This window comes from Homarus americanus, unplaced genomic scaffold (genome assembly GCF_018991925.1).
Source record: "Homarus americanus isolate GMGI-L3 unplaced genomic scaffold, GMGI_Hamer_2.0 scaffold57161, whole genome shotgun sequence".
NCBI classification, from domain to species: domain Eukaryota; kingdom Metazoa; phylum Arthropoda; class Malacostraca; order Decapoda; family Nephropidae; genus Homarus; species Homarus americanus.
The window spans coordinates 559,146-579,082 of record NW_024728994.1 but is presented as its reverse complement, the minus strand read 5'-3'; the positions used below and the strand labels follow the sequence as shown (position 1 = coordinate 579,082).

Sequence of the window (19,937 nt, the reverse complement as noted above, 5' to 3'; positions counted from 1 at the left end):
AGGAAAAGGTAAGCTCATAGTTACACTATGTGGTTGATTCTTAAACAGTGACGGTCAAATTGCAGTTTAATTTGTCATTTCACCATTTTGCTTACTAGCCATTCGGGTGGCAGACTGGCAGGTCTCTTAATTTTGTTACTGTTAGCACCAGAAGGAATTGCACCAAATTTTCAGATGTAGTTCGGAGACAATTCTTGATGAAGGTTTATTGACCCAATTAATTTTCCAGCTGCCATACTCCTGGTTGCATTATGTATACACTAGCTCAACTTGTAACCAATTTTTCTTTATAAATTGTCGCAAACCAGTCCTTTAAGTTTTTTTTTTTTTCGTTTCCAGGACCAGGGTATGCAAGCCCCCTTGAGGCCATGAAGGGACCCAGGGAGAAGCTGGTGTGGGTGCCCTGCATTAAGACCAAAACAGGCAAGCCAGATTACCTCGCCACAATAGATATTGATCCACAGTCTCCAAATTATTGCAAGGTCTGATTGAAGTTGTAAGAATGCCTATAGGGATTTTTAGTACAGTACAGTATTTAATACAGTATTATAGTTGGAAATTGTATAGCTGTCCTGTATGTGTAATACAATATACAGTAGTATACATTAAACAGTACTGTGCTGTACTGTATTAGTCACAGATTTAGTCTGTTCAGAAAAATTTTAGAAGTATAATAAGTGTAATTATTTTATCTCATATACCTGATGGTACAGTACCTACTGTATATATACAGCATTTATTTTTGACAATCATGATTCTAAATTTTATTTGTTGTTGTCTTGCTTATTTTTCTGTTTATGAAAAGCACAATTCCAATTCTTTTACTCAATTTAGGCAGGAGCATAGAATTTAACTTTTATAAATTTTAACTTATTGTTGAACTACTGTTTTCTGATTATTTCAAGTCTTGTCGTCATATGGGAGCTTGGTAAAGAAGGAAACACAAGCAGGCATAGTGTATCCTTGGCTATCACACACCCGTCTGTCGAAATGAGTCATATATTTATCATGCTGTATAGTGAATTTGTTACAGGTAATCCATCGACTGTACTTGCCATACTTGGATGATGAAATTCACCATACAGGATGGAACACCTGTTCTTCATGCTATGACGATCCCTCTCGTGTCCGGAATAGACTTGTCCTGCCAGCTATCGGCTCATCAAGAGTGTATGTGGTAGATATTTCAGAAGAAACTCAACCCAAACTCTTCAAGGTTAGATGAAAGTTGTTACATTTGGTACTATATTAGATATTAAAATAGCTTTGTCCTCTATGATTATCGCCAGGTCTAGGGTGACATGTGAGACTGGTATGGCCAGTTTTTCCTCTCCTGATGAAATGGGGGTCGGGGGTGAGGTACGTATATTTTTAGTTATCTTACACTATTATTACACTAAAACACATAGTCAACCCTCACTTTACGCGGTTAATACAACCCACAGGGTACCGCGGAAAGTGAGAAACGTGTAAAGTGAACAACATAACATATGGGATTAATTGAAATAGAGACCGGGCTGACCCCCAAACTCCACTTTTTGACGACACACAACTATGTTGTAGTAAAAATTTTATCTTACTTTATGATGGTATGCACACACAATTAATATAGAAGAGGTTAGGTTAGGAAAAATAAAGGTTAAGTTAGGAAAAATAAAGGTTAGGTTAGGAAAAATAAAAGTTAGGTTTAACACTTCCGTTAGTAGAAGAGATGGGTCGGCATACGGGGATGGAGGCTGGTTCCGAGGCAGAGGGCAGGCTACTGGCCCTCAGGTGAGTCACCATCACTGTCATCCACACTTACTAGTGCCTCCCTGACAAATCCCTCAAAGTCATCATCACTGTCTCTGCCTGTTACTATCACTGGCTTGGGCTGGCTGTGGTGGGTTGCAGGCGAAGAACTCTGTTATGCTTTGCTGACGGCTGGTGTTTATGTTGTCGTGATAAACCTTGATGTAGGGCACCATAGTCTGCAACAGCTGGGTAGTGAAGATTTCATACCTGTTTGCGTCAGGGTCGTCGGAAAGGAGGAGCTTGACTTTCTCGATACACTCAATGGCACCCCTAACATTACTATGGGATAAGCGGTGTTCTTCTTGGGATGACGCACCACCTGCCTCTTCACTGACGTCATCATCATCTACCATCTCGTCGGTAGTCGCATCAGGATCCCGTATCACCTCCAGGATGTCGTCGTTGGTGGTCTCGGAGAAGCCTGCAGCTGTAACACTCTGTGCATCTTCTCTGGCAAGGTCCACTGCTACTGCAACAGTCTAAACCTCACCAGTCACAGATTGTCTCTGCCTAACGGCCGGAATGCCTTGCAACACATGTCTCCATGTGTGACGAACAGTTGCTACAGACAGCTGATCCCATGCCTCCACCAAGAAGTCCACAGCTTTCTTGATGTTGAATATTCTCCAGAATTGTTTGAAAAGTATGTTTTGCTCTGCCAACTGTTGACCCTCGTCGTCTTCGCTCTTGCTATCGGTGGTGGTGTCACTCAGGTTACGCAACTCTTCCCTGGTGTTGGTGTAGTCGTTCAGGAGCTTGAATTTTTTTGTAGAGAATGCAGCTTTTACATTACAGATTAACTCTTGGTCCATGGGCTGTAATATAGACGTAGTGTTGGGAGGAAGGAAGACCACTTTTACGTTGGGGTGACGATCTAACAGTAGGGGCGAGTGTCCTGGTGCGTTGTCCAGCAGCAACAAAATCTTAAATGGCACATTCTGTTGCTCACAGAATTTCTTTACATTGGGAACGAAACAGTCATCAAACCAGGAGAGGGACAGTGTAGAGAACATCCACGCCTTACGTGCGGTCAGCCAGTGGACATTTAGCTTGGTCATGTCCATGCTCTTGTAGGCGTGCGGCTTGCGGGCTGTGTGGATCACTGATAACTTGAGCTTTCAGGTACCGGAGGCATTGGTGGTAAACAGGACGGTGATGTGCTCCTTCTGCAACTTCCGGCCCCAAATCTTGATGGCATTCTTCACAACGAAGGTCTTGGAAGGTAGCTTTTTCCAAAAAAGACCAGATTCGTCCATGGTAAACACCTGGTCGTCGGTGTACTGTCCTTCCTCCATAATCTCACGTAAAAACGGAGGAAATTCCCTAGCCGCAACACGGTCAGCACTAGCTTCTTCACCACCAATGTTGATATTGGTGATCTTGTTCCTCATCTTAAACCTCTGTAACCACCCAGAGGAAGCATTAAAGGGTTTGGGCTCTGTAATTCCCATCTTTCATGACACTGCAGCATACAGTTCACGTGCGTACTCCTTAACAGAGCGCGTGTCCACTGCCATGTTCCGTCGCGCCTGACGCACCAAGTAGCTCACAAGTAATATTTCCGTCTTGAGAAGCACCTGGTTGTGGAAATACTTGATCATAGAAGCACCTGTACACTTTGTGATCTTCATGTGCTCCTTTATCTTGGCTGCATCCTTCTTTATCATCCGGATCGTAGATTCGTTCACACCATGCTGGCGCGCCAAATCAACCTGTCTTGTTCCTTTCTCTAACTCTTGGATGATCTTGTACGTCACCTCGTAGCTTAAGGAACATCGTGTCTTCTTGGGCTTAGGGCGGCTGGGTCCAGGTAAGGAAAGGTTTCTCTCTGGTGGCGGTGGTACGGCGGAATCCATTTCACAGAACAATGGATGCACATATACACGGTGTGGCCTTGAGGGATGAAACTGCCGCGGCTAGGTCAAGCATCGTCTTTCCTCCCTCCCTCCCTCCCTCCCTCCCCGGGTGGACACGTCATATTACTTTAAACCAATTACAGCTAGCAGCAGAGAGGGGCAGGTAGGGATGCATGGCCAATCACAGTCCGATACGTCATATGACGTTAGTGATAACGCAACAGAGACATGCACTGTGCAACCTTACCGCGCGGCTTGCCCAGGCGGAGGCGGGAGGAGGGAGGAGGGAGGAGCAGGCGGGTGGGGCGAATCTAAAAATAGCGTCGAGCCGGACACTCTGCGCGTATATGGGTAGATGAACCGCGTAAAGTGAAAGTTCTGTTCTGGCGAGGCACCGCGTATACGAGAAATCGCGTAAAGTGAAACCATGTAAAGCGGGTTAATACTGTATATATATGTATATATATATATATATATATATATATATATATATATATATATATATATATATATATATATATATATATATATATATATATATATATATATATATATATATATATATATATATATATATATATATATATATATATATATATATATATATATATATATATATATATATATATATACTGTATATATATATATATATATATATATATATATATATATATATATATATATATATATATATATATATATATATATATATATATACATATATATATATATACTGTATATATAGTGTGTGTATATATATATATAGTGTTATGCATAATTTTTGTACGTAAACACGAAACTTTACTTACATGTCTTGTGAAAATGTCATGGGAAGAACTGTATTACTCATTTCTTATTGATTACTTTACTTCTATTTTCAGAAATAATTAATTATTTCTGTGGTGTATGTTTAACTAATTACAGTATTTCATATACTGTATATACTGTACACCATAATACATTATTAGAAATATATTTACTATATACAATACATTGCCGTCCATCCATAATGTCTTGAGAGTAACTGCTTCAGAACACATGATATGGGCGCTGTGTCCACGTGATCAGCTGCTCATTATTCTCAACAGTTTTTTTTTAAAAGTGGCCAGTCATTGGCATTATTACTGTTGGAGTAAAATATTAACTTTTCAAAGGTTAAAAATAAATTGTCCATGTTGTGGTGGTGTTAGAATGTACAGTACTGGATGATATTGAAAGAGCAGATAGTCCATAAGTCATAGTTGTTGTATACAGTACAGATAATTACGATAATAGTATTTGCTGCTGTTTTGAGAACATATCCCCTGCGAGTACTAAGATACTAAGGGAAGGGCGAACTAGCATGCCATGCAGTTCTGCTCTATATTACCCCTTGATCATTCTTTATATTGTTTGGAAATATCTCTGCTATCCATCTGCATCCATCATTAAAGTTTTCAAACATTTCTGTGGGTGTGTTTGCCTTAAAATTATTTCACCTCTTAAGTCTTACAAGTTTCGAAGTGTGGTGGTTATAAAAAAGATGACTGTAGTGATTTCACATTTCTTGTTTCATTTTAATAAATCCTTTTAAGAATTGTCAAAACATCCTTGAAGCATCTCAGATAAGCCTGGTAGAATTATATACAGATTACAGTTGAGTCTGGATTTTTGCGGTTTTGGATTACGCGTTTGGTTATTTACGAGGTGCCTTGCCAGAATTGAAATGCTTGATTTACACGGTAAATTTGGTCATTTACGCGGGAAGCGGCACGGGCAGGGTGCGCACAAGGTCGCCCAGTCATCAAAACATTGCTGAGTTCTTCACTCGCCACCCACCACAGCCGGCCCAAGTCAGTGATAGTGAGGATATGGACTTTGAGGGGTTTGACAAAGAGGCCCTGCAAGCCTCTGTGGTGGATAGTGATACAATTGATACAAGTGATACAGGTGAGGGCCAATAATCTGCCCTCTGCCTCGGAACCAACCTCCCATCCCCGTGTGCCCAGCCATATTTTCTACTAACGTAAGTGTTATAAAACCTAATATTATTGATTTTTCTCTTAATTATTAATTGTGTGTGCATACCATCATAAAATTAAGATGTTATTTTGACTACAAGGTACGTATTGTGTCGGAAAAAGTGGAGTTTGGGGGTCAGCCCAGTCTCTATTTCAATTACCGGTAATCCCATATGTTCTGTTATTTCATTTATGCGTTTCTCGTTTTACGCGGCACTCCGTGGGTTCAATTGACCGCGTAAATGAAGACCCAACTGTATTATTATATTTCTTTTTCCTAGGTATTAGAACCTGAGGTACTGAAGTCTCATGGTGTGAGTCACCCCCATACCACTCACTGTTTACCTAATGGCAAGGTTATGATATCTACCCTGGGTGATGCACAAGGCAAAGCCAAAGGATCTTTCATAACCTTTGACTCCTTCACCTTTGAACATACAGGTTAGTGTGATATGGTAAGGTACTGATCACATTCATATTTTAATTACTTTATTTTCTTTGCCACTTATCGTAGTCTCAGGTTACTAGTCAGATTTCTTTCTAATGTAACAGGTAGTGAAACCTTGTACCAAACTAAAAACTGACCAGGGTTCATAATTCAAAGACTTCTTACTACTCATTGTAATTTTTTAATGTAAATTCTATCCAGTTTTAACTTTAAATCTCCCTCAGTTCATGTTGTGCCCTGCCTAAGAGATTGACTTATGGCTCTTTTTAAAAACAATTTAAACTAAAACTGTTTAATTTTTTTAAGTTCTTATTCATTCTACGGAAAGTACAGTATAGGTAGTAATAATTAAAAATAATAGGATGTTAGTTGACCTCTAAGTAACTATAGTTTTATACTGTACTGGACTAAGGGCAACCAGTGTTGACATATATTTGTACAGTATGTTGAAGTGATGAGACTATGGATGATGTTAACATGGTACACTTGAATACTTTTACACTTCCAGGTCCATGGACAGATATGGACTCTGAGTATGGATATGACTATTGGTACCAGCCTACACATGATGTCCTTGTGTCGAGTGAATGGGGTTGTCCCACAGCATTCTTCAAGGGATTTGACCCAAAGGATGTAGAGGCTGGTAAGTGTACAGTATTGTGTTAATGATTAAGAGATTTCTTCTCTTTTGTGTATAATCATTGGAATTGCTTTGTGTACAGTGAATGCATCTATATACAGTATAATCCAGAGGACTTTCTTGAGATCTCTGCACATTCCTGGTAGGAGTGACAGCTCTAACTGTTTAAGGCCTATAATTTCAGCTGGTTGGCATAACTATTGAATGATTAGTCCCAGCCACCTTACAAATGTAAGGTCAAAAAACGAAATAACTGTTCATTTTCTATTTACATAATATGTTGAAATCAACATTCAAGGTTTGAATACCAAAATTCACACACAAGTATGTCAGTTACTTCCATAAATGCCACTTTAGATTGCTGGGGTGAACTGTTAAAGTCTTGGCTAGTATGCACATCTCTAGCTACAACATTATTTTTTTATTTAAGAATTGTCTCCTTTCATAATATACCACAGGGAAGATATTTTTCAGAGGATTTGTTACTGCCAATGATCTACTACTTTTCTATCATATTGACTATGCTGTATCAATGAACAAATGTTCATGATTATTGAAGGACTCTGCAGGAAATAAGCATCTGATGGCTCTATTGGCCATTCTTGGTCGAATTTCCTTATTGTTTATTAATATTTACATACTGTACCTGCATTCTCTAGGTACATTGGAAAATTTATACCTGTACAGGCTATATGCATGTTGAAATATATACCTGCATTGTCTATATACATGGAGATTATGCAATTTTACTGAATAAATATCTATCATTCTAAGCTTTATTGTTATGTAACAGAAATATTGATGTACGGTATAACGTTTACTGTACCTTGGTCATTTTCAGGAAATTATGGAAGCCACATCAATGTGTACTCTTGGTCTAGCCATCGTCTCCTGCAGAGCATTGACTTAGGACTGGAGGGGATCATGCCACTAGAGATTCGCTTCCTTCACAATCCTCTTGCCACTCAGGGCTTTGTAGGCTGTGCCCTCTATGCCAATGTGTTCCGGTAAATCTTGAGTTCTGTAATTCATGTTTGTATTTATAAGCATTTTTTATGGTATGTTTGTTGTAAAAAATATTTTCTTTGTATTTTACACTCTAAAAAAATATTCTGCCGGCTATGAAACGATCTGGAAAAATATTCTGCCAGCTATGAAACGATCTGGAGCGATCGCTGTGACAGAAGCCGTGATGAGTGTTATCACTTTCTTGGTCCGGTGTGTCATATTGTATAACCCTGTAAAGGTGCAGAATAATCTTTTAATGAGTTTAAATAGTTAAGGTACTACCCTGTCCCCTGAATGAAGGTAGAGTATTATAATTTATTTGTCATATGAATACTGTAGTGGCTAAAAAAATATAAATAAATAAAAAATTTCCAGTTGCCTGAATTTTCACTAAAAAATAAGTGATTTTGTATGCAATTTCTGCCATCCCACAAAGATGATTTACCAGTAGGTTAGTTTAAGCTATGTTAGTTTAAATCATCAGTCATCTAAGTGGCATATAATCTGTATTGTACAAGTACCTTCTATCTCGGCCTACAAGGCGACGGGGTGTATAAGACGACCCCAAAATTTCCATTTAAAAAGTAGCTTTTGAGCCCTATTCCCTGTATAAGACCGGTACCCCAAATGTGACACTTACCATTGGGAGCTTACTGACCCAGTAGTCCTTTACCAACCATCCCATTGACCAGTGCTGTTTACACATCCTTGGTTTTTTTTAAAAAAAGGCCAATTCACTTCAAGTAATGGCATCAAATGTTACCGGTTGGTGTAGTGTAAACACTAGTGACTCACTTAAGCGTCTATTATTTAACTGGAACTAATGTTGGTGTCGAGTAAAATTTGTCCATTTACTTGAAATGGATTTACCGACTTATTTGTTTATTTATTTATAACATACTGTAATATATTAAACACACTGCAAGTATTTTCTTTAATTTATAAGCTTGCTTCACGAGAGACAATCGGTGGTGAGACTGTTCCCACTGTTTGCACCAGCTACCGTATTCTAATTCATTAGTGTTTCATTAGGATTTGAGTGAAAAAGATTACTGTACGTACATACTACATACATTTATTACACAAATCTATCTATCTATCTATCTATCTATCTATCTATCTATCTATCTATATATATATATATATATATATATATATATATATATATATATATATATATATATATATATATATATATATATATATATATATATATATATATATATATATATATATATATATATATATATATATATATATATATATATATATATATATATATATATATATATATATATATATATATATATATATATATATATATATATATATATATATATATATATATATATATATATATATATATATATATATATATATATATATATATATATATATATATATATATATATATATATATATATATATATTTCATGTAATCCACAATGAAAACGTGATAAGATAATGAAAGAGACCTTAGCCATTTATTAAGACATCTTCAGAGGCTACAAGTTGCCGAAGATGTCTTGATTAAAGACAGCAAGGTCCCAACAAATATATAAATATTAATATATATATATATATATATATATATATATATATATATATATATATATATATATATATATATATATATATATATATATATATATATATATATATATATATATATATATATTTAATATAGTGGCCCCTCGTTAACCTAACTCAACTGCTCCAGAAGGTCGTTCGTTAACCAAACGCTTTAACCAAAACCATTGTTTCAATGGGTTTTTGGGTAATTGGTTCCAGCTCACCTAAAATTTCCTAAATTCAACAAAAATGGTAGAAAAGTTCACTTCATTTTGAGGTGTGTATGTAGAAGGCTCCTGGATGATGATGATGATGATGGGATTTAGAATGGGGTGGAGGAGAAGGAAGAAGAGAAGGCATTGGGGTGGAAGAGAAGTCACCCCATGGTGCCATTTCACCCATAAAATTTTAGCTCTCTGGTTTAATTCAAGATTATTTTAAATCAACGCTGCACTGCATTATATATTGTCAATATATAAAATATATTTCAAAATGACCAATAATTTGCTTGGAAACAGAAAAAAGCGTTAGTTGAAGAGAGTCTCAAGCAAGATGTTACCTCCAGTGAAAACAGAGAGAGATGACTGTTTGCTGTGTTAAGAGGCTGGATGCCGATTAAACTAGTCACTTTTACTCATTTGTTCAATAATTGTTAAAATGACTAAAAATTGAATATTAAACTTTTAAAATTATTGAATAGTATAAACTTTGATATTTACAAAAATAGTAGGAATTTAAGCCCTAGAACCGATTAATGTATTGGCGACTGATACTAAAGCTGGTTGCCCGGTCAGTGCAAGCTAAAACATGTTGAGGTCGGTTCAGAAGAAGTTCGGTTTAGCTTTTTCACCAATTGAACTTTACGGAAGCTTGCTCGTTAATCGAAATTACGTTAACCGAGGTGTTCGTTAAACGAAGGGTCACTGTATACTAATTAACAATATTTTATAATCGCAGTTATGTACTGAATATTCCATGTAAAAAGTAAATTTTAAATGAATTATTTATAGTGCGTCACCTCCGACAAAAAGACGCTATAAATAGCCTCTTGTCCCCCTCCATCTCTTACCCTCTGTTCTCAGAGAGAAAGTCTTGTAAATAACTTTGTTTGTTTATTTTCATTGTTTGTCTAATTTATCATGTTGTATCAAAGTAATATTACTAAAAGTAGGCAGTTACCAAACAGGGAGATACTACTGCCTGGGAAGATATTGGAAGCATAATGTACAGTATGGTCTAATGGTAGACCCTACTTCCATATGGCATCACGAAAGTGTGACCAAGTCTTAGGTTGCTGATCTATCTTTCTGCCTCATTTACACACAATTGCAGTTTCAATTGTTTTCTTCCTTTGACAACGCAACATACATACAATATAATGTTTCTCACCTTTGATCTTTTTTTCATTTTTGCATTTATTTATGGTTGGTTATTTAAAATAAGGCCAATTCACTTCAAGTATTGGCATCAAATTTTACCGGGCTGGTGCACAGTAGTGTAAACATGAGTGACTCACTTGCGTCTGTTATTTAACTGGAACTAATGTCGTGTGAGTAAAATTTTTCCATTTACTTGAAATAGATTTACCGATTTATTTGTTTATTTATTTATTTATAATATACTGTAATATATTAAACACACTGCAAGTATTTTTTAATTTATAAACTTGTTTCAAGAAAAGGAAGGCTATACCCGTAGGTGAAGTTGACCTGATACATTTATGGTGAACATTAAGGACCAAACTCCGAATCCGATGACGTGACTTCGTGTTCATCATTCTCATCCTAAATTTACCACTGTCGGTAGTTTCAAGAATTAACGCAGTCATTTACGGAATATTATTTTTAAAAAAATAAATTTTAAATGAATTTTTTATAGGAGATAAGTATTATGATCAGTAAATATACAGATATGCATTACTGACCCCCCTCGAACACAAAAACCGCTAAAAATAGCCACAGGCTGTCACAGTCAAGGTCACTTTCCCTTTCTTGTCTCCTCACTGGCAAATGAGGGGTTGGTGATGATAGCAGCTGTATTTATTTCCGGGGTATATTGTTCTTTTACGATATGTTAGACAGGTTTATAATACATTTTTACTATTTTAATATACCGGTAATCTTAATTTTAATCCAGCCTCCCAAACATAAGTTTAAGTATAAAATAATTAGTGGTAGGACCTTGTGAGTGGTTTACGATGTTTCCATCACCACTCTTGACACGCTAAACCGCAATATTTAAGAGGTAAGAATTTTATATCTGGTGCTTAAGACTACTCCCTAACTTTGGGCCGATTATTTTAAGGTTCAAATTCCATCTTATAGGCCGAGATATACGGGAATGGTTAGGATGGTTATTAATCATAAGATTTATTATGAGCATGATTGAATTTTTAGAACCTAATTATTTGTTTGTTCTGATCGGCAGATTTTATAGAAAGGGGGACGGGACTTATGGGTCCAAAAGTGATCAGCATTCCAATCAAGAAGGTAGAGGGCTGGGCCTTGCCAGAGATGCCTGGTAAGTTACAGAACAGTATACCTTTACAGTTCATAAGGCATCCCCGGCAAAAAGATCAATTAAAAGATTGTTATGCATATTTTCAGAATCCTGCACAATTCTAATGGAACTACAGTACTAATATAGTTGGAAATTCCAATTTATGATATCTTGCAAGAATTCAGAAGTAGTACAGTATACAACTTGAACACATTGCAATTGTTCATTCCAAAAGTGACCTAACCTAACCACCCCTATTTTGATGTGGTAGTAGTTGTAAAATTAAGTCTTCATTTATTCTTAAATGATGCACAGTAGTTTCATTATTTGACTTGGCCCCTTCTCATGCAAAAAAAAAAATTATATAATAATACATAAGTGTGTAAATGTGGTACCTTAACATTTCATCTACTTCCATTATTTTTACTTAAAATGGCTACTATTATTCTATCAGCTGTGGGATTTTCATTTTTCTAGGGTTATGTGTTAATGGTGCCGTTGGTACAGATTTTTTATGTGTTTTTTATAAATTCAACCATTCTTATCCCATATGACTGAGTATTTAAAATTTATGGCATTATATTGTATTGGGCAACCAATCTAGCATTGATAACATTAATGCATAATAATAGAATGATGGTCCTAACTGTTTTTCCATTACACAAACGATCCACATTGCCCAAAGTCTTATAAAATTGAGTCTACAGTACTACCATTATCATGTACTGTACGTATATGCTTGCATTGTGTATACGATCGATATTTTAGTACAATATGTGTTAAAGAATATTTATTTTTTATTTTAGGTATCATGACGGACATCCTTATTTCTCTGGATGACCGGTTTCTATACTTCAGCAACTGGGCACATGGTGATATTCGTCAGTATGACATCACAGACCCTGAACACCCTAAATTGGTGGGGCAAATATTTTTGGGTGGATCTATTGTTAAGGGTGGGCCTGTGAAGGTTATAGAGGACTCTGAGCTGACTGTGAGTATTAGCTATTTGAACTTTTGATTGATTACAAAATTTGTAACATATATTTCGTAACAGCAAAACATTATGAATTACCAGGTATGCTTGATTTTGAATTAAGTGAGTACTTAATCATGGGTTTTTTATTGTATATCTGTTTAGTGGAATTAACATGGAGCAGCTTTAGCAACCTGGCAGTTGGTTAGGTTATATAGATGTATGCATCTGTTTGGGGACTTGTGTCTTTCCCTGGGTCGAGTTTGGATTATAATGGTTCTTTTGGGATGAGTATACATCAATTAGATCTTGGATTCCGGTCTATTTTCTTAAGAAATGACAGGGTTCTCTGTTTTACCACTTGTAATTCAGGAATGGGGAGTGGCTGCTTTGGGGGTCATTGGTTTGTGTGCAGGGATTCTCTGGTTGATTTCTTTTTTCTTTTTAATTTTATTTTTATCCACTTCGCCACTGATCGGCTCGTTAGCCACTTGGGCGATCGGTCACAACTCTTATGCACTTTTGGCAAGTACTGGGCATGCACTGGCTCCTGAGTATATCTGGACCTGCTCCAGTGTTGGTCAAGTCGGTGAACTGATACATTTAATTCCATTATTAGGAGGTGTTCGCTATACTCTATATCAGGGGTTGCAAACCTCTTTCATCTCGTGTACCACTTGACATTATTGTAGACAGCAATGTACCACTATGCTCATAGTTACATGAATGAGGTTGAATGTGTGATAATTATATCCATGAATTGATTGATATCAACATGATTTCCATATATTTAATGCATATCTTACCGGTACAGAGCATAATTGTAAAAAAATAAAAATACATCACAATGAGGAGAAAGTGATGTCTCTCACAATCTACTTGCCCTCATATTTATGCTTTGTTGTCATACTGTCTACCAATGGGGATATCAGGGTATTTGGCATGCAATTTAAAGCAGATTATTTATCAGATTTCTTTTGCAGTCCCATCTCTCGAGTAATGAATAAAGGTTTCAATTCACTGTGTACCACTGGCAAAGCTCAAATTTACCACAGGTTGGGGACCCCCGCTCCATACGAATGCCAACACAGATGTTACATTTTCATTAATTAATTTTTTAGAAGTGTCTATTGGATACCTAAAGTGTTTATCATTTGATAGGCCCTTCAGCTTCTCATAGTGCTATGATGTTTAGTTTCAGGTTAAAATATTTAAATTTAGTCTCATCACAAAATGTAGCACGTAAAGGCCTCCTGATTTGGTACATCTCTCACTCCTACAAAAGAGATGTAAACATTATATTGCTCTGGCTTACTGAATATTTCAATTTCAAGGAATTTATTTTCAGCTCATCTTTATAAAGTGGAAATGTGAAATCATATTCTATTTTGATGATTGGGGTATGCCCACCTCCCATCCTAAGAGTTGTTGCTTCCTTGTGTACCAAAGGCATGGTGTTCAGTACAGTGTGTTGTATGCTCACTGTTCCTGTCCCTAATGGGTGGTCATCAGGCATATGGGATTCAGTATCACAGTTTTTAGTCTCAATGATAAAGGTTATAGTATTTTGCTAAAGAATTTCAGTGTACTACAGTAGTACCAGGAGCTATCATTAAATTTTTCTTTCATCTTTTTTAGGAACAACCAGATCCTGTGCATATCCAAGGTCGACTGATAGAAGGAAGTCCTCAGATGTTACAATTGTCACTGGATGGAAAACGTCTCTATGTCACAGACTCTCTCTTCTCTCCCTGGGACAAACAGTTCTACCCAAAGTTAGCCAAGTAAGTGATGCTTATATCCAGGAAATATTAAGTTTCTCTACAGTTAATGTTAAAGTGTCATATTTAATTTTCCTTTTGCTTGATCTTAGAAGTTGCTGTAGTCTGATGTGGTATAATAAAAAGTTGGAGACACAGTGGTAATGCTTACTACTGTGTCCTAGGTTCAATCCTTAGTATGGGACAGATGTGTACTCCAGCGTGACCCTACTAAAACATGGCAGGTTTTCTCCGGGTACTCTGGTTTCCTCTTGTACTACTACCAGGTAACTCTGGGCAATAAAGGTCATTACGAAGTAAAACGGAACAGACCAACCACCTCCCTAACGGCTAGTAAGCTGGTGAATGGTGAAATGATAAATGGACTTTTATATTTGTTTAATGTTTATATAAGAATTAGGTAGCAAGGGGGAACATAATATATTAATTATTGAATTATTCAAAGTTACAAAGCATTTAGTAGTGTGCCATCTTAGGCTAATATCCAGCTTCCCTTATGGTTAGAATTACATTTATTTTTGGTCAGATCTCAAGCACTCATCTCTCCAGCCACAAAAATAATTGCTAGTGTTGGACCTCTTATTTTGGGAGCCAATACTATTTTGATTTCGGTGATCTTCTACTAATAATTCTTCTCTTGGTCTTGAAGGAATGGATCACTAATGCTGCAGATTGATGTTGACGTAGAAAATGGTGGTCTCGCTCTGAACCAAAACTTCCTAGTGGACTTTGGAAAGGAACCGGATGGGCCAGCACTAGCTCATGAAATCAGGTATTATATACAACTAATAATTTCATGGTGCAGTGGGGTATGCTATAACCAATCTAATTGGTTCTAGAACCTTGTTCGTTATAGCATTCGTTCGTTATAGGATTAATCCGCTCCAGGCCCCCAAATACAACCACTTAACACTGAAAAATATATAAAATTGAATAAATTGTAAAAAAGTGCATAAATATGCATCTAAACCCCTGAAATAAAGAATATCATTAATATTTGTAATAAAAAACAATAGATTAGTAAAAAAAAAAAAAAAAATTTTTTTTTATAAATAATGTTCGTTGTAGGAGTTTCGTTCGTTATAGCATTCTCAATTTTATAGGTAAAACCGTTCGTTATAGGAATATTCGTAGTAGGATCCGTTCGTTATAGCATACCCCTACAATTATTCTTTGGTAAATATATCTAACATAAAGAGAGTAAGAAAACACATTAGCATTTTATAATTTAAGCATGAATGGATAAAGAGAGAATGATTTTTGTGATTTCCTTCTAATCTTTAGTGGGAGGGAGAATTATATCCAGCCTGTCAAGAATTTACAGTAAATCCATGGTACCTAAAATCTTACCAAATGAATATTTAGAATTAGATAAAACTGTGAATAGATATTAATTTAGTAAAATCATCATGCAAGTTTACAATTGGTTCAGCATGTATTTAGACAATGCAGTTAGTATATACAATGCTGGGTGCACTATTAGTGTAGAATAATGCCACTTGTGCTATCTCTACTGGTAGAAAACTACAGTGCCACTCTCCCTGTTGCAGCTGATATTAAATAAAAGCATTTTTATCATTACTGCTGGAAAATAGTTCTAAAAACACTGAGGTTTAAGTTATTCGTTTATTTTGTAAAGTATACATAGTACATGTACTGTACACATTTTCTTTTCCTTTCATGTTGCTTCCATTATCATAACCTTGACTATGCATGTTTTCGACCTGTAATGGCATACAGTATTCTGTAACCGATGAAGAATGGTGTCTGGCATACCAGCACCTGTTGTGTCCTAAATTGGCACAGAAACCACAATATGTTCTTTGATGTGAAGGCATGTTCAAGCTGGATCCTGTGATGGAAGTGTTGGTGGCCAGGTCCCTGCCAGCAAATGTGCTACCTGATCTTGTCAAAGGTGACCGCCATGGTCATGGGAGGCAGGTGATATGATGTCATGATGTGATGTTTACTGGATATAAGGAATTTTTGTAGTGTTGGATATGCTAGACCTTATCTGTAACTCCACTGAGGAGGGAAACAGTTGTCACCGAAACTGTTTTGATTAAATATTATGTCATCCATAGTAGGTTTTTTCTCTTACACGTGACACGTCATAACACCACACGACCCCCTCCCCATCCATACCTCCTCTTCCAGCCCTCCCTCATTGTCCCTTAGTTGACCTAACCTGCTCCGACCCTCCACTCCTCCCTAAGGCATCTGGTTTGGTTTTGAGATTTTTTTATTTTGCTTAGATTAGGTAATTTTATCTAACTGCCCAGAATTTGTGGCGCCCTAGGCATTTGCTTAGTTTGCCTAGTGGGTAGCGCTGGTCCTGTATAGTCTAAACGTTTTGAAATGAGTATAATTCTTGAGTTAATAAAGGTATTACATTCAATTAATTTTTCTTTGTACAGTATATTGAATTTTCTTGTACTTTACATCTTTGCAATTTAGAAGTCTTAGTTAAAATAAAAAATAAAATGAATAAGGTAATAGATGGTATAACATTAAATAAATTAATGGGAGTAAATTACATTACTTATAATTGAAGAGTTCAATTTCTACCCAGGTATCCAGGTGGTGACTGCACATCAGATATATGGTTGCCCCCAGGGTCCTCTGAATGTCCTCACAACAAGCAGGTCAAGCATGACGCCGTTCAACCTTCCAAGATATGAGGGATCCTCGGGCCAGATACACCTATTGTTTGATTTATACTTCGGGTTATAATAAATATACCACTATTGGGTAATTTTAATATATAACACATTTCTGTATTGTTATATATCAGCCAACTAATTTTTAAATAAAATAATAATAACCACTGATGTGCCAGAAAGTAGAGGTAATAAAAAGTGTCAATAACATTCAGTATTGTGAAATCTTTTCTTTCCAGAGATATATTTAACATTTCAAAGAAAATAAGTAAATGATACATGAATAAATTAATGAATACTGTAATGATAATGTTTATAACTGTTATTTTTAGTTTTATAATCATCATTTTGCTTTATCTTCCATCTGTAATGCTTTCTCTATATAATACAGGTTCAGAGGTTTTATTAGAACTTTGAGCTAGGGCAGAGTTTATCCAATTTCACAAAATTCAGTAACTTGCATTCCTTGTAGGTAGTTCTTAGGCACAATAGTGTTCCAATGAAGATTGGGTGGGTGCTGTATAGGAGAATCTATTACTTAACACTTGGCTACCAGTTAACAAATATTTACTAATTATGTAGGTGTTGTACAATAATTTAATGCTCTGTAGTTTAGGGCTGTACTTCTTTGTAAGCCATCAACTATAATGGTCAAGATGTAAGGACTAAATGCATAAAGAAGGTGCTTGAGGCATTTTCATATGTTTGTTTTAATAAGAATATAAATAAATTTTAAATGGCTACCTAACACAAAATTTAACTTATGTCCTATAAAAATTGCAGGTTTGTTTTCATTAGAAAAATATTCATAGTGAATGAATGTTCTCTTAAAAAAACTCCAGTGCTGTCTACAGCACCAAATTTTAACTGCCAAGTCACTTGGGTAGTGTAGAGTAATTAACCCTCTCACAGGTTGGGAGTGCAGTGCAAATCTCACCCCCTTGCAGGCCATGATACAATGTGTATCTTCCAAATGAGTCTTTTATTTCTAGGTAGAATATCTTGAATTTAATGTTGCATTATTCCTCCCACCTTGTGATACACCGTCACCAATGGACAGAGCTAATTCAACCCGGGGAAACTGCATCCCCCCTTATACATTTCAGGCTCAGTCACCTTCTTGAGATACAATTATTCTCATGTAATAATTTATAGGGATTCTTATGAAATTATATATTGTTTGTTTTTTAATTAGTATACACCAAGTACATGAAAATAAAGTTGAAAAACAGGAAGATCATTTGTAACCTTGTGCCGAGTCATCAAGACACGAACAGAGGGCTAGTCACTTCACACTGTTAGGAGTTGACATGCTTCTTTCATATGGTTAATGACATTCTTAAATACAAAACTGACAATTTCAATAGTCATCAGATCCTCTGATGATCATGAATCAAAGCAGTATGACTTCAGTGGCGATTGGAACTCTTGTATGTCTCCCCAGGCAGAGATAAGATGCCCACACGCTCTTGCAAACTCTGCACTGAACTTACTTGACCATTATACTAAAGGTAAATACAGTTTCTTTTACTTTTATCCTCTTTGCCACTGATCGGCTTGGGCGGTCATTCACGTCAGATACGCACTGTTGGCAGATACTGGGCATGTACTGGCTCCTGAATATATATGAACCTGCGCCAGTGTTGGTCAAGTCTGGCCTTGAATGAGCAGTGCCGTTACAAAGCTCTCCAGCAGATTGTTCCAAGAGTTTACAATTCTCACTCCAACAAATTTGCCCTCACAGTTTTCTGGACTTGTGACATCTTCAACCTTGAGCTGTGACCTTTTGTGGGGCGGACGTCTGCCAGCTCCAGGTACGAACAGTTGAAACTTTCAACTTCACTTACAATGGATCTTTAATGTTTCAGCTGAAAGCAGGTATACATATCTTATAGTAACACATACACATTCATTCGTAATTTCAAATCTACACATGTAACATGAGAGATTCTGAAACATGTGACGGATTATTTGGTCTTCCAACACTTAAACGCAATATGATAAATGTCCAGCCAAGTCAACATACTATCACTGTTGGTGGTGTTACCTATTGTGCCATGCACAATTCTGTTCCATTGCTCACTGCCAGGGTGAATGTTTATTCCAACACTCCTACTACGTGACTATAGCAGCAAAAGTTGGATGGTAGTACCTGCAGTCTTAACAGGTACTCTGCATTTTCAGAATAAGGAAAATAACCAGGGTTATTGTTCGCTTACCTGACATTTATACTGGGACTGATGTAGTCTGTCTTACGGAAACGTGCAGGGTTAAAGGTTTTTCATGTGTATCTACATTGAGTACGATTCATCCTGGTTGTCTGACAGATGTCCTCATTCTCAACAGAACAGGCGCTCCCAGAATAATGAAAAAGGGATGTTACTTGTGTGATTATCTAGTTTACCTCACTTGTATTGCTCTACATGTGGCACTATTTGATCTATTCTCTCCTGTCTGGTTTGTGAAAGTGTATGTGTAACACTACCTATTAGGAACTGTGATGAAGTGTCTAAGCAGATGTATAAAACCCTGATAGAACTTTTAGAAGCTACTATGGGCTGATCAACATTCCCTGTGGCAGTGTGAGTTCACCAGGGGAAGCTTGAAGTAACCAGGGGATGGCTGATGTCACCAGGGGAAGCCTGAGGTCACCTGGGGTTGGCTGAGGTCACCAGGGGATGCCCGAGGTCACCAGGGGATGCC

At 36.6% G+C, this 19,937-nt stretch overlaps 1 protein-coding gene across 1 annotated transcript; it reads left to right on the top strand.

The window, feature by feature from the left end:
* Nucleotides 1-339: 339 nt before the first annotated feature.
* Nucleotides 340-18,466, top strand: LOC121866275 (methanethiol oxidase-like; the record flags this gene model as incomplete). The annotated part of the gene is given in 11 exon segments (XM_042365894.1): nucleotides 340-482; nucleotides 1,034-1,216; nucleotides 5,932-6,091; nucleotides 6,607-6,741; nucleotides 7,580-7,745; nucleotides 11,746-11,772; nucleotides 11,774-11,838; nucleotides 12,624-12,811; nucleotides 14,432-14,577; nucleotides 15,224-15,346; nucleotides 17,147-18,466. Coding segments are annotated over 11 exon segments (1,445 nt in total), but the record flags the coding sequence as incomplete, so codon positions are not given.
* Nucleotides 18,467-19,937: the final 1,471 nt, after the last annotated feature.